At 36.0% G+C, this 23,902-nt stretch overlaps 3 protein-coding genes and 2 non-coding genes across 6 annotated transcripts; all 5 read left to right on the top strand.

Moving 5' to 3' along the window:
• The first annotated feature begins 91 nt into the window (after positions 1-91).
• Positions 92-4,408, top strand: LOC107020665 (ACT domain-containing protein ACR9). Its single transcript, XM_015221122.2, has 6 exons — positions 92-427; positions 1,582-1,800; positions 1,887-1,992; positions 2,969-3,317; positions 3,612-3,896; positions 3,974-4,408. The coding sequence occupies exons 1-6, from the start codon at positions 274-276 to the stop codon at positions 4,118-4,120; spliced, it is 1,260 nt and encodes a 419-aa protein (XP_015076608.1). The 5' UTR covers positions 92-273; the 3' UTR covers positions 4,121-4,408.
• Positions 4,409-5,754: 1,346 nt separating this feature from the next.
• Positions 5,755-12,860, top strand: LOC107020679 (elongator complex protein 1). Of its 2 annotated transcripts, none has more exons than XM_015221137.2 (6): positions 5,755-6,027; positions 6,995-7,316; positions 8,245-11,299; positions 11,602-11,700; positions 11,790-12,108; positions 12,569-12,860. In XM_015221137.2, exons 1-5 carry the CDS (start codon positions 5,869-5,871, stop codon positions 12,097-12,099), a joined length of 3,945 nt encoding a protein of 1,314 aa, XP_015076623.1. In that variant the 5' UTR covers positions 5,755-5,868; the 3' UTR covers positions 12,100-12,108; positions 12,569-12,860. The 2 variants fall into 2 exon arrangements, with proteins under 2 accessions (XP_015076623.1, XP_027772949.1); XM_027917148.1 differs by having other exon boundaries at positions 5,768-6,027; positions 6,995-7,312.
• A 748-nt stretch (positions 12,861-13,608) lies between these two features.
• On the top strand, positions 13,609-13,680 carry TRNAC-GCA. The gene has a single exon. It is a non-coding gene; the product is annotated as a tRNA-Cys (tRNA).
• Positions 13,681-14,220: 540 nt separating this feature from the next.
• On the top strand, positions 14,221-21,335 carry LOC107020287 (2-oxoglutarate dehydrogenase, mitochondrial). Its single transcript, XM_015220582.2, has 9 exons — positions 14,221-14,356; positions 15,955-17,605; positions 17,817-18,043; positions 18,115-18,447; positions 19,014-19,260; positions 19,745-19,873; positions 19,950-20,165; positions 20,440-20,563; positions 20,762-21,335. The coding sequence occupies exons 2-9, from the start codon at positions 16,058-16,060 to the stop codon at positions 20,995-20,997; spliced, it is 3,060 nt and encodes a 1,019-aa protein (XP_015076068.1). The 5' UTR covers positions 14,221-14,356; positions 15,955-16,057; the 3' UTR covers positions 20,998-21,335.
• A 413-nt stretch (positions 21,336-21,748) lies between these two features.
• On the top strand, positions 21,749-21,908 carry LOC114077390. Its single transcript, XR_003578699.1, has one exon. It is a non-coding gene; the product is annotated as a U1 spliceosomal RNA (small nuclear RNA).
• Positions 21,909-23,902: the final 1,994 nt, after the last annotated feature.

Raw genomic sequence — 23,902 nt, forward strand, 5'->3', positions numbered from 1 at the left:
CTGACATGGTAATGATGTGTCAATGGGTCCCATTTTCTAACCAAACAACTTCTTCTTCAACAATTATTATCACTGAAAAAATATATATAAAAAAACCATTGATTTGTTGCAGAACAGGGTGCGGCGATTTTGTCTTTGAAGCCTCTCAAATTTCATATATATTTATGTATTCGGCCGGATAAGTCTCTCAGATTCAGGCGCCGGTCACCGGTGAATTCTTCCCGGAGAATTTTCTGATATATAGCCGCCGGAGCCGGTGAATTTGAACAAAAAATGGGGATTGCATGGGACGATGTCGTTTTGATTGAACACAGAGGGAAAACCGGTGAGCCGACTTCTATCACCGTGAATTGCCCTGATAAAGCTGGGCTTGGATGTGACCTTTGCCGGATTGTTCTGGAATTCGGACTCTATGTTACTCGTGGAGGTAAGCTATTGAAGACGGAAAATTACACTGTTTATATATATATATAAATGTTGAATCCTGTTTGAGTTTTTTCGCGTGTTTACTTCTTCATTTCTTCGTGTTTTGAATCTCCTTGATGAAAATCCTGGCTCTGCGTCTCGGGTTGTGAGGTGTCTTATTCTTTCATTAGGATTTGGATCTACATTTTTTTTTTTAAAATTATTGGTCCTTTGTAGTTTTCATTTTCCTATTGTTTGTTTTTAACATTGAATGCTAATTTTGCTTGATAAGTTGATGGTTTATGGTTGATTTGTATGTATGCTATATGTTGGTGTATTTCAATATCTATACTGCAATGGTGGCTAAAGGTTTGTGCCTTTTGTGTTATTTTTTTGATTTGGTTTGTTAATCTTCTGAGTCATTGACAAAAAAGATGGAAAATTTGCCTGTTTTAGTAACCATGGTGTATGGTTAGCTTGCGTCCGCTTCAACTAATTTTGCAAGGGACTTGTTATCTCCACATTCACTAGTACCTCCCTAACTTCTCTAGGATAGGGGTAAGGTGTGTGTACACTCTACCCTCCCGGATCCCACTTGTGAGGATTACACTGGGTTTGTTGTTGTTGTTGTTGTTGTTACCTGCTACCTCCACATGCACGGGGACTGAGTAATTCTATTCACCAAGGGGGGGATAGATGGGAAGAAACGTAGTATTTTTGCCTCCGGTTGGTGTTGAATCGAAGTCCTCATGTTAATAGTTGAGGTTTGATTTTCTAATTTCCCAATCTATGTTTAGTGTTCAGTGTTATGATGAAGCTGTTAGAGGGAGAGGAGAGGAGGAAAGAAAAGAGAGTAATAAACCATCATGTCGCTTGCTTTCAGTTTGAATTTTCTCTTAAAAGTACTTAGCTTATCATATGTGAGGTTTTCTGAATCCTGTCCAGGGTCAAAGTTTGTAAAAAAATCACTAGACAAACAAACTACTTGCGATGAAATGTCAGAATACATCTTTAGTTGAACTAATGTGTTTTCATGTTTACATATAGCTTCAAGTTCTTTCATTTTCCTGACAGAATGTTTGTTAGCTCAATTATTTCCGTCTTTTTAACGCCTTCATGATTTATTTCACCAGCTACTTAACACGTTTTATGATATGGATGGGTAAATTAATACAGATTTTGCCACCGATGGGAAATGGTGTTACATAGTACTGTGGGTTGTGCCACGTCCAAGCTCGCTAAAGGTGGATTGGGGAAGCTTGAAAAATAGGCTTATGTCTACATGTCCCTCATGCATGATTTCATTTTACCTAAACCAACAGTCCACTGCTTCTGCACCACCTTCAGTTTACCTATTGAAGGTGTTTTGCCTAGACAGGAAAGGATTGCTACATGGTAAGCATAATACGTCTCAACTTTTTGTGCTTTTTTACTAGCACATAGTTTCATTAAGTTCTCATGTGGTTATTTGTGCTTTTCAGATGTTACTAAGGTCCTTTGCGAGCTTGAGCTAACAATTCAAAGAGTGAAAGTCACGACAACACCAGATGACAAAGTTTTGGATCTCTTCTTCATAACTGATTGCATGTAAGTCTCTTGAAGTCCTCAACAGGTTTATGTTGCCTTTGATCATTATCATAATTGACTTGTGGTGATCTATTTAGTATAAGATTGTTTATTCTGTGGCCTTGCTGCATTATTATTGATGCTGCTAATGCTGTAAGACCATACCATTTCTGACGGTTGAACCAGATACACAGTGATTGGCCGTTAGACTGAAGAAAGTCCCCTTTTTAGCTGATCAGTATTAACTAAGCTCAATAACCATTGAGGTGAAAGAAACAATGTCAAACTCAATTACCAAGCACTATGTTGTCCTTACACATGTATACCGAACCAATATTGAAAGATCTTAGATGTTAAAGACATGGATGCCCTTCAGTGAATTCTCTATAAAAATTAGCAGTAATTTTTTTCCTTTTCTTTGGAATGATAGCAAATTGAGTATGGAGGAATCATATAGCCCCAAGTATTTTTGAGTTTGAGGTTTAGTTGATTGGTTGGCTGATTTTGCCTTAAGCATGAAGTATATGTCAACCAATGTAGTTATAAATCTTTTTTTTTCTATTAATTATTGGAAGGATTTTATTATATTTGCATTTCTTATCGGAAAACTGAACACTCGACTGCGGATGGAATGTTGATGCTGTTTGTGGCTTGATATCAGCTTCATAATATAATATCTTTAAACAACCAGAATGTTAAACTACATAAAATAATTATTGATGTAACTTATGTTCCACAAAAACCTGCCCCCAAGTTGTGCTGCAACTCTTCGCTAATATATCATTGTGTTTATTGTAGAATACTGTGATTTGTCTGTTGTTGATCCTTTTGGTAATTCTACTTCATTTCCACCATATGATTTAACTGTTGGGCTGTGAAAGTTGATGCTCCTCTTCTGCTATCAAATGAGGAAAAGCCTAAGCATTACAAATAAAAGTTATCAGTAATTGCCTGTTATGTGGTATTTACATTTCTGTTTGGTATTCTTTCATATCAGGGACTTGCTGCACACAAAACAAAGACGAGATGAGACATGTGAACATCTAAGTAATGTTCTGGGAGAATATTGCATTAGCTGTGAACTTCAGTTGTCGGGGCCTGAATGTGAAGTTCAGCAAGGATTCACTTCTCTTCCACAAGAAGTTGCAGAAGAGTTGTTTAGTTGTGAATTGTCTAAGGAAGCAGTTCCCATGTCCTCTGCATCTGATACGGCAAGATTAAAGAAGGCAACCATCACAGTGGATAACTTATTGAGCCCAGTTCATACGTTGCTTCAAATACAATGCGTTGATCAAAAGGCCCTCATCTATGACATTTTGAGAACTTCAAAGGACTGTGATATTCAGGTAACCATATATTTTACCAACTGTGTAGTGAATGCCTTTTCTCTGGAATCAAATTTGTGTTGTAAGCAAACCACTTTCGACGTGTAGATGGTTCTCAAAATTTATGTCCTGTGAAATTTCGATGTGTTAAAGGAGTCTGCTATATATACTGGAGTTGCAGTTCTTGTCTAAAATTGTTCACAACGGACAAAAAAGATCGGGACTATATACTTCATTGGTGCTTTTAGTTTGGAATATCTTTGCTATTGCCTTAATTTCAGACGTTAAACTTATGTGCTATTATTTCTTGTTCAGATTGCTTTTGGAAGAATCCAGTCTACTGCCAAGGGTTATCGTACTATAGACCTATTTATCCAGACAACAGATGGGAAAAAGATTATCGATGATGAGAACATAAAATCTTTGTGTTCCCGCTTGAAGGAAGAGATGCTTCATCCACTTCGAGTTACTGTTGGTAGTCGTGGCCCAGATACAGAACTACTGGTTGCCAACCCCGTTGAGTTATGCGGAAAGGGAAGGCCACGTGTTTTCTATGATGTCACAATTGCCTTGAAAGAGCTCGGGATCTGTGTTTTCTCTGTAAGTAGCCATATCCTCAAATTCTCCTCCATACACGTTTCTGCTTCCATGGCTCTAACAGATACACATCTTTGCAGGCTGAAATTGCAAGACATTCAACAGCAGAGAGGCAATGGGAAGTTTATAGGTTCCGATTGGATGAAAGCCCAGAGTACCCGTTAGCTAGCAAGAGAGCTCGGACTGATATCCTGGATAGAGTGAAAAAAACACTAATGGGCTGGTGAAAATTCAAAAATGTACAATAGCATCAGATCCTTTAACTCAGCTCAGCAACGTCCAACGGTCACCATGTATGTATACATCTGCAAGAAAACAAACAGAAGCTTAAAGAGAACCTTGAGCCATCGGAGAACCATCGCCTTGAGAGCTGATTCTGTGACTTATCTAGGTTTCTTTTAAGTTAACATTAGCTGTATGAGTTTTATGAGAGGTGTAATGTTGTTACCTCTGATTTAAATCATATGTTTCTCTTTATATTATAAAATATAATAGGATCTCCTTTATTTTCACCATCTCTCTTCCCTTTTTGCATATTGATATTATGTTGTTATGGGCAGTGTGCATTAGGGTATAATTTAAGATAAAAATGTATATATAAGTAATGTTTTTCGCAGGTGCTCGATGATATAGTCGACTTGTGCACAAGCTAAGTTATATATAATTATTGAAATTTTCTTTAATATTTCTCTAATATACATTAATTTTGGAAGTTGTAATCTCATATAATAAGGCAATGATCAAAATAATAGTCCAAAAAGGTTAAGATTATCCTTAAACTATCATAAATGAATTTTGCCCTGTTAATAGTTGGGATTAACCATACTCTCAGCGATATTTGTAGTTTGGGAAGTGATTTTTTTTTCCTTTTTAATAAAATGGTCAATACTTTTTGATTAAATTTTTTGATTCAAGCTTCTTGGTAGAGTGTTACTCCAAGCAAATTTAAATTTGATTGAGAATAACATCGTATTAAATACTATTCTTTTCTTAATGTGGATTAAAAACTACTTGTATAGGTCGGGGTTGAGGATTGGGGGGCCGCGCCCTACCCCGTCGGTTTATGCCTCGTTATGAGAACTGATGCCTTTTGACTTTCTATGAGGAGAGGAGCTTTGCCTCTACACCCCCCCCCCTTTCCCTCTAAAGCCCCTCGCTCCACTCATTTTGAAACTTCTAATCAGACCTGATTGAACACGACATAGATCAAAGGTCGTTCATTAGTCTTACTAGTCAAATATATGAAAAGAAGGGATGTATTTCGACCTTGCTTTGAAAATAAAGCTAACAATTTAATGAGTTAATGGTTAAATACACACTTATCAAATTGGATGTAGGTGCCATCACGATTTAGGAGAGGTTTGGGTCGTGATAATTTTGGCTCGCTTTTATCTTTTGATGAGAGACCGGATGAAAATAAAACTAAAAAAATTAATGAGTTAACGGTTAAATATATACTTATCAAATTGGATGTAGGTGCCATCACGACTTAGGAGAGGTTTGGGTTGTGATAATTTTGGCTCTCTTTTTTCTATTAGATGAGACACTAAATGAAAATAAAGCTAAAAAACTTAATGAATTAATGGTTAAATACACAGTTAACGAATGAATGTAGGTGCTATCACGATTTAGAGGAGATTTTTGAATCGTGATAATTTTGGCTCACTTTTTTTCTTTTAGTTTTTGATTTAACATTTGATATTCATTTTAAAGACCGACTAATCGTAATTTGCGTTAAAAATCTCAATTCAAAGATAAAACTCTCTAGGTAGTCGTCCCCGAGGCTCAAATCCAGACTAAGTACTTACCATCCCACCACAACGCAACTCGTAACAAAAAAAGGTCTCTAAAACTTTAAAGTTTAAAACCCTAAAACACCTTCTTCTAGGGTTCAGCAACCAGTAAAACCCCTTCTTCTTCTTCGCTCATCAATTTGGTCTCTGAAATTCTTCGATTCCGTTGCTATACAAGGAAGATGAAGAATCTGAAGATATTGAAGGAGCAATTCTCAAAGATTCAGTTACAGTCCGAAGATGAAGTTATCAGCTTTGCAGCATTTGACGTTGAACGCAATCGTCTCTTCTTAGCTTCATCTTCAAACTTCATATACACTTTATCTCTTCCATCATCTAATGTAAGTTCTTCCAAATCATTGCAGTTTTAATTTTCTTAAAATTTTGAATCTAATTGTTAGTACACATTTGATACATACTCTGTCAACTTTAACGAACATGATAAAGATGTCTTTTTTAAAAATCATGTTTTGTGTTAGAGACCCCACTTGTGTTAATTGGTATGAGAAGAATTGTTCGGGTGTGTATCGAAACAATCTCTCTACCTCTTGAAGGTAAGGTAGGGATAATGTCTACGTACACACTACCCTCCCCAAAATCCCACTTGTGAGCTTACACTTTGTTGTTGATATGAGAAGAATTGCAACTTGTATAGTTTTTGAATATTGAGTTGATATAATCCAATTTAACTTTGAAGATTAGTCATAACTGTACTCTGGATTAGCAAAAAAGGATGTCATATATTGGGAAAGATATTATCACTAATTGACTATGATAACAATTTAAATGGCCTGTGGCGTATCCTCGATTTGGAGTTAGTTCTTATGTATGTGCTAGCCTTAAGTTGGAGAAGTGGTGAATTTTTTTGTTCTCATTTTTTGCATGCAAACTTTGTTTGGTTGCAAAGGTTTCAGCTTTGTTTGCTGACTTTGAAAAGCTTATTATTATAGAAGGTTATTTTTTTCCCAAAGTTCGGATAGAAGATTGTTTTTTAATTTTAAACAAGCTAAGTTCTTTTTGCAAAAGGAAAAAAAACAACAAAAAAAACGATTGCCTTATAAGATTTTTCCTAATTTCTGGAAGTATTATGTAGTTAGACCAAACACTATGAGTTTACTTTCTTCCTCTTCATACTTCATATACACTTTACCAAACGTTGTCCGGATTTACTAATCTATATTATCATCAATCGCTAGGATAAAAAATTTAGATGGCCCTGTTACGGGTTCAGGATTTAGAGTGAGTTCTTCACATATAAGTTTGTCCTCACAGAAAAATTATTCTCTGACTATCTTGGTGTTATGGCAGAATGCAGGAGCTTGGAATTCCATATCAGATAACCTTGTTGATTTGGAGCCCGGGGATTTCATTACTTCCATGGATTATTTAATGGAAAAAGAAGCGTTGATTATTGGGACTTCGTATGGTCTTCTATTGCTATACACTGCAGATGATAATACGACAGAAATTGTTGGCCGATTGGAGGGTGGAGTAAAGTGTATCTCACCTAGTCCAGATGGAGATCTTCTTGGTGTAATTACTGGTTTTGGACAGATACTAGTGATGACACCCGACTGGGATGTTTTATTCGAGATGGCTCTTGATGATCTACCTGAAGATATTGACGTACGTAAGGACTTCTTTCCAAATATCTGAATTAATAAATGCTTTTGCCTCTTCAAGTGAAGTTCTATCATCCTTAAAATGCTCTTTTGGTGATTATATGTACATTTCCGGAATACTTTTTAAAGATCAAATTCTCACAATCATGGCATCATTTTTGGTTGCTATATTTTCCTCTATTGGGATCATTCTACTATTGTCTTTTCCAGGTTGAAGCTAGGTATAATATTAAAAGTGTTGGCAATTTGACTGTATAAACATGTTCTTATGTTTAAAGAAAGTTGATCTGCGGAAAATGACAATTCTAGTTTGGTTTAGTTAGTTTCATAATTATTGAAAATTATGTTTACTTTCCAGACAGTATCTGAAATTTGGTGTCTGGTTTGGTTTAGTTAGTTTCATAATTATTTGAAAATTATATGTACTTTCCAGACAGTATCTGAAATTTTGTTTAATATGATAAACTTGTATAGTAATTGAAGGTAACAAGAATGTCTTCTCGATTTTTAATTGGTGTCTTGTCCAGTTCTTCGATGTATGCACTAGTTTTCTTATCAAAATTCCACTGGTCCTCCGCATGTGAAAACATTAGTTCTTGTGGTAGTAGGGATTAACATGCTGACTTAATTCTGATGGAGGTTCAAGCATGCAAAGGTCATTATATTAACTCTTGATTTTTAGTTTGCAAGCATGTGAATAAGCCTCCATTTATATTGCCCTCTCGGAAAAGGTAATATGATAGCATGTCTTGTATATTGAGTTTATGAACAGCGTTATTGAAGTCATCTATCTTACTTTTTCTCGTAAACATATTTTCTTTCAAGAATGTATCTTGAATGTACATTTTCATATTTGGTTGCACACATTTGGTGCTTGAAATTTGTATTATGCTTTTGTTAAGAAAATGACTGAAAATCATTGCGTTGTTGATTCAGATGAACATACATACTCTTCTAATTATTCATCGGAAAGCCCTATTTCATGGCGAGGTGATGGCAAATACTTCGCAACGTTAAGCAGGGTGAATAATTCTCAGACCTTGCATAAAAAGCTAAAAATCTGGGAACGGGACTCAGGGGCACTCCATTCTGTTTCAGAATCAAATTCTTTCATGGGATCAACTTTGGATTGGATGCCCAGTGGAGCCAAAATTGCTGCAGTTTATGATCGGAAGGAAAATAGAAAATGCCCATCTATAGTTTTCTTTGAGAGGAATGGATTAGAAAGAAGCTCATTTTGCCTCAATGTAGAAATTGATGCTACTGTAGAGCTTGTGAAGTGGAATTGTAACTCGGACCTTCTAGCTGCTGTGGTCAGAGGGGAAAAGTATGACTCTCTGAAGATCTGGTTCTTAAGTAACAACCACTGGTACTTAAAACAAGAAATCAGATACATGAAGGATGACAGAGTCAGATTCATGTGGGATCCGATAAAGCCTCTACAGTTGGTTACTTGGACTACAAGTGGGCGTATCACGGGCTATAACTTTGTATGGAATACAGCTGTCATGAATAACTCAGTGGCACTTGTAATTGATGACTCCAAGATACTAATAACCCCTCTTTCTTTATCTCTCATCCCACCACCTATGTACCTCTTTTGTTTGAATTTTCCCTCTGCCATTCAGAGTATGGCATTTTGCTCTAGAAGTTCTATGAATCACCTGGCTGCATCTTTGTCAGATGGCAGATTGTGTGTTGTAGAGCTTCCTGCAATTGATTGTTGGGAGGAGCTAGAAGGTAAAGAGTTTGATGTTGAGGCTGCGTCTTTTGATTCAGGCTATAATTCTTTCATTCACCTTGCATGGTTGGATTCGCACAAGCTTCTTGGTGTTAGCCATTATCTAGTTAGCAACTTAGCAATAAAAGAGTCCTCTAAGGATGAGCTTTCTATGTATTGGCTCCAAGAAATTGATCTTATGTGTTCTGAAGATCGTCTTCCTAATTCAGTGACATGCTCTGGTTGGCAAGCTATAGGTTTGAATAGATTGTCTCTTGAAGGTACCGTAATTGGTATAGCTCCTAACCAGGGAAATGGCTGCTCAGCATATGTTCAGTTTGATGGTGGGGAAGTGTTCGAGTATGCGTTGAAGTTGGCTGATGCCAGAGGGCTTCATCAGAAACGTGAGGATATGAGTTTTTCTTCATCTTGCCCCTGGATGGATCTTGTGCAAATTGGAGGCTGCTTACTTCAAAAGGCTTTGCTTTTTGGTCTTGATGACAGTGGTAGATTGCTTGTTGGTGAAAGGACATTGTGCAACAATTGCAGCAGTTTTTCTTTCTACTCGAATTCTGCTGACCACTCTGTCACCCATTTGATTCTTTCAACTAAGCAGGATTTGCTATTTATTGTCGATATTAGTGATATCCTGAAAGGAGAACTGGAGGTTAAGTATGGGAACTTCCTGGCAGTTTTCAAGCACAGAAAAGGAGAAGATGAGAGAAACTATATTCAAATATGGGAAAGAGGTGCCAGAATTGTAGGTGTTTTGCATGGGGACGAGTCTGCTATCATACTTCAAACAGTTCGAGGGAATCTTGAGTGCGTCTACCCCAGAAAATTGGTTCTAGCTTCAATAATTAATGCTTTGATTCAAGGGCGTTACAAAGATGCATTACTCATGGTAAGAAGGCAAAGAATTGATTTCAATGTTATTATTGACCATTGTGGTTGGCAAAACTTTGTTCAGTCAGCTGCTGAGTTTGTGAAGCAAGTGAACAATTTAAGTTATATAACTGAATTTGTCTGTTCAATAAAGAATGAAAATATCATGGAGACACTGTACAAAAACTATATATCCCTACCTCATGACATTGAGGCTAAAGCTGTAGATGGAGACCTTAAGAGTTCTCATAGCAATAGCAAGATCCACTCTGTCTTGCTGGCCATGAGGAAGGCTCTTGAGGAGCATGTAACTGAAAGTCCTGCAAGGGAACTTTGCATTCTGACCACTTTAGCTCGAAGTGACCCTCCAGCTCTTGAACAAGCTTTAGAGAGAATAAAAATAATCCGAGAAAGGGAATTATCAGGTTCAGATGAACTGAGAAGGGAACTCTACCCTTCTGCTGAGGAAGCTTTAAAACATCTTTTGTGGTTGTCTGATTCAGAGGCAGTTTTTGAAGCTGCATTAGGTCTTTATGATTTGAACCTTGCAGCTATCGTCGCCTTGAATTCACAAAAGGACCCGAAAGAATTTCTTCCCTATCTGCAAGAACTAGAGAACATGCCAATAGTATTAATGCGATACAATATAGACCTGAAATTGCAGAGGTTTGAGGCTGCGCTTCAGCACATTGTTTCTGCAGGAGATGCTTACTTTGATGATTCTATGATTCTCATGAAGAAAAATCCCCAGCTTTTCCCCTCGGGACTCCAATTGATCACTGACTCTGTCAAGAGAAACCAGGTACTTGAGGCCTGGGGAGATCATTTTAGTTCCACAAAATGCTTTGAGGATGCTGCTGCAACATATTTGTGCTGTTCTTGTTTGGATAAAGCTTTGAAGGCTTATCGTGAGTGTGGTAATTGGGGTGGGGTTCTGACAGTAGCTGGTCTCATTAAACTAGGGAAGGAGGAAGTCTTGCAACTAGCACAGGAGCTTTGTGATGAACTCCAAGCACTTGGTAAACCAGGGGATGCTGCAAAAATAGCTTTGGAGTATTGCGCAGATGTTAACGCTGGTATTAATTTCTTGGTCAGTGCAAGGGAATGGGAAGAAGCTTTGAGAGCTGCATTTCTTTACAGGAGAGACGATCTGGTCCTTGAAGTAAAGACTGCATCACTTGAGTGTGCCAGCTCACTGGTTAGTGAATATGAGGAAGGGCTGGAGAAAGTGGGGAAGTACTTGACTCGATATTTAGGTGTTCGACAACGGAGATTATTACTTGCTGCAAAGCTACAGTCAGATGAGCGATCAATAAATGAACTTGATGATGATACTGCTTCTGAAACTAGTAGCAATTTCAGTGGAATGAGTGCATATACATTGGGGTACGTAATATTTTAATAAGCAACCTTGGTATCTTATTGTTTCTTCTAATTAATTGATTCTTGTCATGGTATATATCATGCTATTACCTTCCTTTTCCAAATATTGCTTCTCATTTCTTTTTGATGTATTCTCTCATATATGCACTGTAAGTGATAACCCTCTGACCTATTATTTCTTTGTATCTTCCTGTTATCCACTGTGTAAAATGTATTTGTCAATAGACAATGATCAACCAATCTCTTCTGTTTCCATGGAAATGTATGTTTTAACTAGCTTTCTGATAACTCTCTTTCATAAGCAGGACAAGAAAGGGATCAGCTGCATCAATAAACTCCAGAGCTAGTACAAAAGCAAGAGACATGAGACGTCAACGGAATAGAGGGAAAATACGTGCTGGAAGGTATGTTATTATGTAAATGTCATATTTCTTTCTGATGCTGAGAGTATTTTAGTTCCTGATCCTTGTCTTCATGGTACATTGCAACTTAGTCCCGGTGAGGAGATGGGTTTGGTAGAGCATTTAAAGGGGATGTCACTGACTAGTGGAGCTAAACGTGAGCTTAAATCTCTCTTGATATGCCTTGTGATGCTGCAAAAGGAAGATATTGCCAGGAAGTTGCAACATGTTGCTACAAATTTTCAACTGTCCCAAATGGCAGCTGTAAAATTAGCTGATGAGGCCATATCAAATGATATAGTTAATGAGCATTTCTATGTTCTGGATAATTACATTCCCAAAATAAAGGAAGATATGCAGCATTCAGAGCTTTTCTCCTGGCAGTCGAAAGTATTGATTTGAAAAGCAAAGGTATCCATTTGGTTCTCTCTCATTTTATGTTACACTTGATCTTTTGTCTTCTCCGTGGGTTCTGGTTTGAGCTCAGCATGGTGTTATAGTTCATAATTGTGATTTATGATGGTACAGTTTAGTGACCCGACCTTAACTGTATAGCTAGTAGTGCTAAGACAGATGCTAACAAACTATTCTACATGCATAAAATTGCCAACACATTTAAGAAATAGGGAATAGCAATACGCACATATGCGTTTTAAGTATAGATACCTGAATAATATGCTTATCACACGCGTTATTCTCTTCTCTTTTCTTTTTTAGACGAAAGGACAGTGGCATATTCCTTTTTTAGACACGGAACGGACACAGTCATGTTCTTTTTAACCTGAAGAGTTAACTTAGTAGATGGAATGGACACGTTATTCTATTGTGAAGTTTGCTTGACTAGCTACAACTATCTTCTCTATGTTCACAGGCATGTCATTGATAATCTGAAATGTCATCCTATCGACTGATGTGGTTGGAAGTGCTACTGAACTACGAGATGGCAGAAGTCGATATTTGTTCTAGTTCTCATCTTCACAAGAGGAGTTCCGATTTCTTGACTAGTAGTATCCCGACGGATATGGTTTTCTTACATTAACATTTGTAGGTTTCAACTCATTTTAGTTTATGTAATCTTCTGTACTTTGCATATTTCTGCAGAATCACGAATCTTTTTTGATATTATAAATGGTTATTGCCTTTTTGGTTTTCAATATATGGAATGCAAGTGATTTTTTTGGTCTGTTTTAGAAATGAGGCCAATTATCAATCAGTTTATCACTGTGAGCCCAACTTATTTAAATAGTTTGCAAGGCATTTCCATATATATATATATATGAAACCTTTTGAATGCTCGTCGTAATCTCTTCTTTTGAGTTGAGGGTCTATTGGGAATAATATGTCTACCTCACACGGATAAGGGTAAGGGTAAGGTGTCTACACACATCCTACCTTCTTAAGACCCTTCTTGATCTGCAATCAAATGCCCAACCATCGAGATTACATGGGGTATGTTGTTGCTTGAATACTTGTCATATAGTTGGGATTACAATGAGTATATTGTTATCGCTTGCATGCTCTTTGTATAGTCCAGTTAATCTCCCCGTGTTCCAATAACAAACAAGGAAAGGGAGAAAAATTGTGAATGTAGAGACTAGTTGAGGACTGAACGAGATGAAGTAGGTATGAAGTACATAGTTCTTGGCGTCTGGTTCTTTGGATGAATCAAGTTACGTCTTCGTTCTTCATTGATTTGGAGGAAAGAGAACTGTTGTTTATCTTCAGTGGTTTGATGAAGATAACTAAGTTGACACACTGGAGTAAAATAATTGCCTAATGAATGATTGAAATTAATCAAAGTGATGAAAAGACAATCATATTTATGTATCGAATCTTTATAACGATAAATCCAAAGTGATGACAAGGCAATCATACTAGTATTATTTAGATGGTCTAAAATATAACATCAAAGGGTCCATAGCTCAGTGGTAGAGCATTTGACTGCAGATCAAGAGGTCACCGGTTCGAACCCGGTTGGGCCCTTTTACATTTTTTTTATCGATTTTAAAATTTACTAACGTATTCGCTTCAATTTATCTTTTTACAATAAGTTTAATGTTAATGTATAGCGTTTCAAAAGCATACTAACAAAAACTCATTTTTAACATTTTTATCGATTTTAAAATTTAATACTGACATGTACTGTGTAGCCAACATATAAAATCTTAAAACAATAGAATAAACATAGATCTTTACCCCTTAATGCTAATGTATAGCGTTTCAAAAGCATACTAACAAAAACTCATTTTTAACATTTTTATCGATTTTAAAATTTAATACTGACATGTACTGTGTAGCCAACATATAAAATCTTAGAACAATCGAATAAACCTAGATCTTTACTCCTTACTCCGAGAAGGTAAAATACACAACTAATTAACACATCGAAATAAAATATTTTACTTTTATAGAATTCGATTTTTTCCTAAATTAAAAGATTATTATCCTTTTTTATATAAATTTTGGTCAATTATTAATTAAAATAAAAATAAAATAAAATATTCCTAGTTCCCTATAGTGACGGGTAGTGTAAAAAGGAAAAAATTGAACACACTTTTTCATTCTCTTCAGTAGCAGCCGCCCAATGTTGAATCTTCTCATTTCTCCTTCAAAAAATTTTCGTTCGCCATGTTCGTTCTAGGGTTTCAAAACTCCTAAGGTATCATGGAATCTCTTTTTGTTGTTATTATTCAATCATTTTTACGTCTTATGTATGTTTTTTTTCGTAGATCTGTTCGTTTTTGAGCTGTATAGGTTGATGTATATGTATTTGATATCGGTGATGTTCGTTGATTTAGTATAGTTTTGGTGTTTCGTTTGTATGAATTTTGACTAGATATATAACATGTGAAACGGAGAAGGATAGTTGAATGATTAATTTTGTAGCTGAAATGGAGGATTTATGTAGTTTACTCCAACTAATATGAGATTGAGGTGTTTTTATTCCAATACCAAATGAAAAATAAGTAGGTGATATGTGAGAGTTGCTCGGATAGTAAGGAGTTTAAGAAAGTAGAATTTTTCTTTTTTGTATTCTGTTTGTATGAAATTTGATAACACATAGCATGCGGAAAGGAGAAGGATTGTGGAAAATACAGTCTAATGATTTAATTTTGCAGCTGAAATGGATGATTTATGTAGTTTACTCCAACTAGTATGAGATTGAGGTGTAGTTGATTGTTTTTTTAACCAAATATGTCAATACCAAATGAAAAATAAGTAGGCGACAAGAGAGAGTTGCTCGGATAGTACTTTCAACCCTAAGGTTATGAGTTTGAGTCACTAAGGGAGCTAAAAAGGGTGGGAGCTCGTAGGGAGGGGTGAAAAAAGGTAGGCGTTTGGATATGAATGGAGGGATATTTGGATAAAATAATACTCATTTTGTTTTAATTTGATTGTTTGGGTTTGGCTTGGCACAGAGTTTAAGAAAGTAAAAAGAACTTTTAATTGTTGTGGTCTTAAACTAAAGATATGTAGAATGTACCATGTCCTTTAATCTCGTGTTCTTAAACATGCAATGTGGAAAGTTAAAATTAAAGAGTTGTTAGAAAAGGAAAGAAGCATTATTTATGAAATGGACTAAAATGAAAAGTAAGATAAAAAATAATTGGAATGGAGGGATGATTTATACAGTAAACTCAAACTAGTATGAGGTTGAAGTAGAATTAATTGATTTAAAATATGTGGTTTTGAATTTCGACGATGTTCTGCTATTCGGTATAATTTTGGTGTTCCATTTGAAATTCTGGATTGATCCGCCCATATGAACTTGACAAAACATGTCACGTGTGAAGGAGGGGGGTTGTGGTAGGTTGATGGTTTGCATAAATATAGTGGAATGCTTAATTGTGCAGTGGGATCTATATATAGGATTTCTATGGTAGTTGACTCCGATTAGTTTGGAATTGAGGTGTTGTAGATTGATTTACAATTATATACATGAAGCTGCTTCTCTGATATCTCTTCTTTTCCCAGCCATATTTTGTTCATTTAGGATGTTATAAGCTACAATTTTAGATCCAGTGGATGTTGAATTGTTTCTTTCAGGGAAAACGAATTACTAAATTGTTACCTCTTAGGGGGGTGGACGGTTGGTTTCTTCCATAATTAATATACTGCTGAGTCTATTCAAAGTTCTACTAAATGATTTTGCATGTTGGTTAATAGAAATTTCTATAATTGAAAGATGTTGGTTGATTGCACATCATTTGTTTGGCACAAATACTTATTCTAATATTTTCCATGCTCCTTTCCTAGGTGTTATCCATGTATAATGATTGTTGTTGAGGTTTGAATTTCGTGAAGAGATTATCAAAGCTTTCGAAGAGTTCATCTAGATATCAGAATTCAAGTCACGGTAATGGCGTGGTTTAGAGCTAGCTCAAGTGTGGCAAAGCTTGCTATTAGAAGGGCTCTATCACAGGGTGGTTCTTACGTCCCAAGAACTCGCATACTTCCATCACAAGGTCGATATTTTCATACCACAGTTGTCAGGCCAAAGGCACAAGCTGCTCCTGTCCCAAGACCAGTGCCACTTTCCAAGTTGACCGACAGCTTTTTAGATGGGACGAGCAGTGTCTACCTTGAGGAGCTCCAGCGAGCATGGGAACAAGACCCAAACAGCGTTGATGAGTCGTGGGATAATTTCTTCAGGAATTTTGTTGGACAAGCTGCCACGTCTCCCGGGATTTCAGGCCAGACGATTCAAGAGAGTATGCGTCTTCTGTTGCTCGTGAGAGCTTATCAGGTTAATGGTCATATGAAAGCAAAACTTGATCCATTAGATTTAGAAGCGAGGCAAATACCTGATGATTTGGATCCAGCATTATATGGGTTCACTGAAGCTGATCTTGATAGAGAGTTCTTCCTTGGTGTTTGGAAGATGTCTGGATTCTTGTCTGAGAATCGTCCTGTGCAAACTTTGAAGGCAATATTAACACGTCTTGAGCAGGCTTATTGTGGAAGCATTGGGTATGAGTACATGCATATTTCTGATCGTGATAAATGCAATTGGTTGAGAGAGCGGATTGAAACCCCAACATCTATGGAGTACAATCGTGAGCGACGGGAAGTTATTCTTGACCGACTGATGTGGAGCACTCAGTTTGAGAACTTCTTGGCTACGAAGTGGGCGGCAGCCAAGAGATTTGGCCTTGAAGGTTGTGAGACCTTGATTCCTGGCATGAAGGAAATGTTCGACCGGGCAGCAGATCTTGGAGTTGAGAGCATAGTCATTGGGATGCCACATAGAGGAAGATTAAATGTTTTGGGTAATGTTGTTAGAAAGCCACTAAAGCAGATCTTCAGCGAGTTTAGTGGTGGTATAAAACCTGGGGATGATGCTGGTTATGTTGGAACTGGTGATGTCAAGTATCACTTGGGAACTTCTTATGATCGGCCTACTCGGGGTGGGAAAAGAATTCATCTATCTTTGGTTGCAAATCCAAGTCACTTGGAAGCTGTCAATCCAGTTGTTATTGGAAAAACTAGAGCAAAGCAATATTATACGAATGACGAGGATAGAACAAAGAGCATGGGCATTTTGCTCCATGGTGATGGTAGTTTTGCAGGCCAAGGTGTTGTCTATGAGACATTGCATCTGAGTGCTCTTCCGAATTACACAACCGGAGGGACCATTCACATTGTGGTGAATAATCAAGTGGCGTTCACTACTGATCCAACAGCTGGAAGATCATCTCAGTACTGTACTGACGTTGCAAAGGCTTTGGATATTCCAATTTTCCATGTCAACGGTGATGACGTTGAGGCTGTTGCTCATGTGTGTGAACTTGCTGCAGAATGGCGCCAGAAATTCCATGCTGATGTTGTGGTTGATATTGTCTGTTATCGTCGATTTGGACACAATGAAATTGATGAACCATCCTTCACCCAGCCTAAAATGTACAAGGTTAGTTCAATTTAAGTTTATGTTTCTTTATAGATTAATATTACTATATTTAGAGTTTTAGATTCGGGGCACAAAGCACTCTGTTCACCTTCCTACTGCAAATTGTGACCAAGTACGATAGAAATTCATTTATATTCCCACTGGAATTGGGGATTTTTTTATCTTTTGTATGAAAACACTGATATGTTTGTCGTTCTATGTCTTGCAATAGATCATCAGAAATCATCCTTCTTCATTGGAGATCTATCAAAACAAACTCCTAAATTCCGGTCAGGTGGCAAAAGATGATGTGGAAAAGATACATAATAAGATCAATAGAATCCTCAATGAAGAGTTCATTGCTAGTAAAGATTATGTGCCTCAAAAAAGAGACTGGCTTTCTGCTTTTTGGTCTGGTTTTAAGTCTCCTTCACAGCTTTCACGTGTTCGAAACACCGGGTATGCTTTGAACTTAAATGGTTTATTTTTAAGCTTGAACCATGTGACTCAAGATAGGTGCTATTCTGCAGTGTCAAACCTGAGATTTTGACGAATGTCGGGAAAGCAATCACTACGTTTCCAGATGGTTTTAAGCCTCACAGAGCATTAAAAAGGGTTTTTGATGACCGTCGAAAGATGATTGAGACAGGGGAGGGTGTCGACTGGGCTGTTGGAGAAGCACTTGCTTTTGCAACATTGCTTGTGGAAGGTAATCATGTTAGGTTGAGTGGTCAGGATGTTGAGAGAGGTACTTTCAGTCACAGACATTCTGTTATTCATGATCAGGAGACGGGGGCTCAGTACTGTCCTCTTGATCATGTTATGATGAACCAAAATGAAGAGATGTTCACTGTGAGCAACAGGTATATTCTAATAGCTGTTTTATTTGTAATCCAGTTTATGAGGTTGCATTCTTGATGTGTTTCGCCTTTGTGTATGCCAGCTTTCCATGTGTATTTTTTCTTACCGTTGGGATATTCAGTTTCCGTTTGATCTCTGCTGAATGATGCTAGTTTCTGTGGCAAATAGTCTGTTGGCCGAGTAAATTCACTTCCAATTGCCTGTCAGAATATGCTTATCTTGATTTTGTCAGTGAAAGCTTTTCTTTTGAAGAACTTGATCTACTCAAAAGTTCACATTTGAAATCCAGCTCCATTTTAGGAGCTCACTTATCTCCTTCGTTTACCAAATCAACAGAAATGTGTTTCTTTCTGAGCTAGTCACTCATGTCTGTCTTACGTCCCTTGTCGGTTTCAAAAGTGTGATTAAGTTTCAATAAGTCTGTTGGGCAAGTCTTGAGGAGTTATTATGTTTTTGGAGTGGATTTTTTCTCTGGAATATAGTTATATTTATTAACAATATATATTTATCTAATATAAGAGCCTTAAGATCAACATATAACTCTGTTTGCTCTTGTATTTCTATGCAGCTCCCTTTCAGAGTTTGGTGTTTTGGGATTTGAATTGGGTTATTCAATGGAAAATCCAAATTCGTTGGTAATTTGGGAAGCTCAATTTGGTGATTTTGCTAATGGAGCTCAAGTAATATTTGACCAGTTCGTGAGCAGTGGAGAAGCGAAATGGTTGCGCCAGACTGGATTGGTTGTGCTTTTGCCACATGGTTATGATGGTCAGGGCCCTGAGCATTCTAGTGGACGTTTGGAACGTTTCCTCCAGGTGCATCAGCTGTTCTTCTCACTAGTAGAAAGCATAACTTTCTGACAGTTAGGAAGTTTCACTTTGCATTCTGGCTAAGGAGCATTGGCTAGTCATGAATATGAATATGATGACATGGTTGAAAGAAAATATAAGATACAAGAGGTTGGAACCATGTGAAATTTAATGAATGGAATTGTGCTTAGAAGTGTGCTACTCACAGTGCTAGGTTAAATAGAATATAAGGTCCAATTTATGTTGTACAGTGAAGTAAATATTGATTTGGGTCTGGTTTGATCACACGATACAAGAGTTTATAATATAGTGTCCAATTCATGTACTGAATACTTCAAACAGTTTCCTAAAGGGTCTTGTAATGCCCCGTCTTCCTTTAGAGTCCTGTATCTTCTACTTTAGGTTTATGAGTTGTGTTCCTCTGATTGTTTCAACAATGTTTATCACCTTTGTATTTTGCTCAATTTAATGAGATACTTTTCCACGACAGATGAGTGATGACAACCCGTTTGTTATCCCGGAGATGGAACCTACGCTAAGGAAGCAGATTCAGGAATGTAATTGGCAGGTGGTGAATGTAACAACTCCAGCAAATTATTTCCATGTTTTGCGGCGTCAAGTAAGTGCAACTGCAAGCTTTTTAAATTTTTGAACTTTTCTGCTTCTTTGTTTTCTCATGTGTAACTGCTTCTCAGATTCACAGAGATTTCCGTAAGCCTCTCATTGTGATGGCCCCAAAGAACTTACTTCGTCACAAGAGCTGCAAGTCAAATCTGTCCGAGTTCGACGATGTCCAAGGTCATCCAGGTTTTGACAAACAAGGTACCAGGTTTAAGCGTCTGATTAAAGATCAGAATGATCACTCTGATCTTGAAGAGGGTATCAGACGGCTGGTCCTTTGCTCAGGAAAGGTGTGTAGCATACTCTTATCTTTTGATAATCCCATTTTCATGATCATGGTCGTCTTAAGCTTTTGACATGCAATTATAAACACAGTACTAATACATACGATGAGTTAAAATTTTTCTTTTGATGATGACATGCTCTAAAATTTTCCTTTCTCACCATGCAGATACAAACATCTTTAGATGCAATATAACACGTTTCTTTGTCACTTGGATAATGTAAAACATGAATACATGATATCATTAAAGAACAATAACACTTTTCATGCCTGTAATGCAGATCTATTATGAGCTTGACGAAGAAAGAGCTAAAGCTGATGGGAAAGACATTGCTATCTGTCGGGTGGAACAGCTTTGTCCTTTCCCTTATGACCTTATCCAGCGTGAATTGAAGCGATATCCAAGTATGTGCTCTTAATCATTTGGGATACCCTTTGCTCGTGAAATTAAACAAAAATCTACTTTCATGTATATTTATCCCGAAATCGCATTTACATAAGCATCCCTGAGTGATTGCATGCATACATCCAACCAGGACTACTGCATAAATGTAGACAAACCAATTGTCACGTGATAACGAATTCAAACTTTCATATTTTCAGATGCAGAGGTAGTTTGGTGCCAAGAAGAGCCAATGAACATGGGTGCATTCAATTACATTGCACCGCGCCTTTCTACTGCCATGAAATCACTAGGCAGAGGTAACATGGATGACATCAAGTATGTTGGTCGTGCTCCTTCTGCTGCCACTGCCACTGGTTTCTTCCAGGTTCACGTCAAAGAACAGACCGAGCTTGTCCAGAAAGCGTTGCAGCAGGATCCTATCAATCAAATCTGAAGCTTGAACGTTCATGTACCCCATATAGCACTGGCCTCCAAAAATGACGCGACGATAGAAATGTTAAGCTATTCTCTGTGCCTGGTATAGCCAGTGTGAGTTTTCATTTTGCTTTTTGGAAAAATAAGGCCTTTTTGTTTGTGCTAGTTTTCAGTCAGTTGCACAGTTTAAACTGATGCTTTCATACATATACGTATTTCAGTTGGTTAAACAATTTTGATCAACAATACAACTCACTCAGACTTATCCTTGTTAACTCTAGTTTGGTGTTTTGCGATACGGTAAATTGGTGATCATAGCTTGTTCAACATTGGGTTATAGATATTTTTAATAGAAAATTATGTTGGGTTTTTGAAAAATATCTCAATTGTGTCATCTAATATATATTCAAAAGAAATTATAAGCACTTCCTTTGTTAATCATTATACAACAATAGACATTTTAATCGAGATAACCGGATAGAGAAGTCAGAGCTTGTTTGGATTAACTTATTCTTAGTGTTTTTTTTTAGTTAAAATATTTTTAAATATTTCTGTAGTAAATACCATGTTCACACCTACCTCATACTGCGGCGGATCTCTAAAAGTGGAGGAATCAAAAACTTGTTAATAGTGAGATACGAATGCGAGCTCAACAACACTAAAAGAGTCTTAAGCATCTAAAAAAAATCCAGTGGACCAATCAAATTATTTGTTCATTGGTGTGCTATGTTAATTTTATACAAATACATAATTTCTACATAGATATATGTATATTGAGACGAGGTTAATGGGTGCTCGAGCACCCTCATACAATCGACTTTTTGGGTTGTGTGCATTTTCCCTAAGGACCCCATTGCACTTTGGAGGGGTGCCTGTTTAAGGTCGATCCAAGTGATCGAGCCTACGTCATAATTTGTGAATGCGGGCCCCATCCAATTCATAAACCAACAATTTTTACTCATTGGGCCTATATATATTATATATAACATACTATTATTTTACAAAAGTAACAAAGCTAGAGTATTGACTTAATGATCAATCGCATATCTAATCATAGATAAGCTTCAAAACAAAGTCATATTTTTCCCACCTGATATTTGATATTCATATTAAGCGAGGTTGACTAAATTTTGATTTATGTATTGCAGAGTTCATTCACGAGGGGAACACTCTGATCCCAACATGACCTGACCACTAGTTCAGTACAAATCGATATCTCAATCATCCCACCACAATTCATGTTGATAAAAATAAAGTCAATATATAACATCATAAATTAACCCTGACGAATACAATATCAACATGAGTACTATACACAATCTTATCCCTATCCTACCTTGTGAATAAAGTCTGTTTTCTATAAATCCTCGATAGAAAGATAAGTCATCGTGCTTTTCATAATTTACTCTTTTTTTTCTGGTCTCTTGGAACTTCCCAATGACAACATAAAATAAAATAAAATAAAAAATAAAGTAATATTTTGCTTAGGATAATATAAATTATAGAAAAATATAATTTGTATCCATGTCAGTGTTACGTATGAATAGCTAAATAAGGATCATCTCAAAGTTGCTTATTTAAGAACCAACAAAACATAATAAAGTTGAAAAAATACAATTTATTTATTTTGACTAAATACACCACTTGGGATCAAATCAATTTGTCATCTAAGTTTAAAAAACAACTAAACAAGTCTATGACAATGACTTTATCATTTTTTAAATTAATCATATTAATATATATATATACCTTATATACATTAAAAACGTAAACAAATTTATGCTATCATTTTAACCTAATGTATGTCTTAAAGAAAGTATTTTAACGTTAACTAAAGTGTGAATATATATCTATATAAATTATTATATCGTCTTTCGTGATGAGTCAATTGGTTAGGAGGATAGTTATCCATACGAATAACTCGGGATTGATTCTCTCCCTCAATGTCTTCTGAATCGAGCGTGTCGCATAGGACTTGCCTAATGCGATTTACATCCCCTGTGTAGTTTAACGACTGAGAATTATTCTGTAATTTCAATAAATAAATAAATTATTATATCGTATTACGAAAAATCTTGCATACGTTACTATTAAGGACTCCATCAACAAAGTTAAGTCTAGACGTTATGGTCAGTATTAATTAGTTAAAAGACCTACACAATTTGAATGATAAGACAAACCAATTAATAATTCAACAAATGTATGGCCATAAATTTGTTACTAGTGAAGCAAGTTGAAAAAGTATAGTCTATAATTAACTAATTGAAAAAGATATTTTGAAACGTAAGACAATAATGAAAGAGATTTAAATTATATATATACTTTATCAAATCATATTTATTTTTTTTGTTATAATAAGTAGCTTGTATTTTTAAAATTACAAATTTCATATTCTATAAAGACTATATATAGATATTCTTTAGATACTTCATTTTGTAATTTTTAATTTATTTTTTATAAATATGTATTATTTAAATTCTTATGAGAATATATATATATAGTTGAAAGATATAACAAGTAAGTATTTTGAAACAATTTACTATGGTGTGAATTGTGATACTTCTTTCAAAGATATATATCTTTATCCACACTTGTACAAAAAAGGAGTTTTGACAATTTCAAAAATAAAAATTGGAGAAATATATTTGAGAAAAAAATTGTAGAAAACAAATTAAATAATAAGTTCTCAAAAGTTCAAAATTTTGTATATTTGAACTGTTTCACATAATTCAAGGATAAATTAGACCTTTTATATATAATATATATTGATATAGTTAGAGAGAAATTAAGATGCTGGATTTAACATAATCTTATATTTATGAGATAGAAAATTATTTCTGATAGATTCTCATCCGAAGCATGATTAGGAATTTACTTGATATCTATTTTTTTTAAACTATGAGAATTAATTTATTTTAAATCCA

Source organism: Solanum pennellii, chromosome 5, assembly GCF_001406875.1.
Source record: "Solanum pennellii chromosome 5, SPENNV200".
NCBI lineage: Eukaryota > Viridiplantae > Streptophyta > Magnoliopsida > Solanales > Solanaceae > Solanum > Solanum pennellii.

Bases quoted from the DNA above. Each gene is read 5' to 3' on its own strand.
- LOC107020665 (XM_015221122.2), top strand. From the start codon at position 274: ATGGGGATTGCATGGGACGATGTCGTTTTGATTGAACACAGAGGGAAA. The intron at 1,801-1,886 runs GTAAGCATAATA...TGTGCTTTTCAG, and splicing joins CAGGAAAGGATTGCTACATG to ATGTTACTAAGGTCCTTTGC. The intron at 3,318-3,611 runs GTAACCATATAT...TTTCTTGTTCAG, and splicing joins CAAAGGACTGTGATATTCAG to ATTGCTTTTGGAAGAATCCA.
- LOC107020679 (XM_015221137.2), top strand. From the start codon at position 5,869: ATGAAGAATCTGAAGATATTGAAGGAGCAATTCTCAAAGATTCAGTTA. The intron at 6,028-6,994 runs GTAAGTTCTTCC...GTGTTATGGCAG, and splicing joins TATCTCTTCCATCATCTAAT to AATGCAGGAGCTTGGAATTC. The intron at 11,300-11,601 runs GTACGTAATATT...TTTCATAAGCAG, and splicing joins ATGAGTGCATATACATTGGG to GACAAGAAAGGGATCAGCTG.
- LOC107020287 (XM_015220582.2), top strand. From the start codon at position 16,058: ATGGCGTGGTTTAGAGCTAGCTCAAGTGTGGCAAAGCTTGCTATTAGA. The intron at 18,044-18,114 runs GTATGCTTTGAA...GCTATTCTGCAG, and splicing joins TCACGTGTTCGAAACACCGG to TGTCAAACCTGAGATTTTGA. The intron at 19,261-19,744 runs GTGCATCAGCTG...TTTCCACGACAG, and splicing joins GTTTGGAACGTTTCCTCCAG to ATGAGTGATGACAACCCGTT.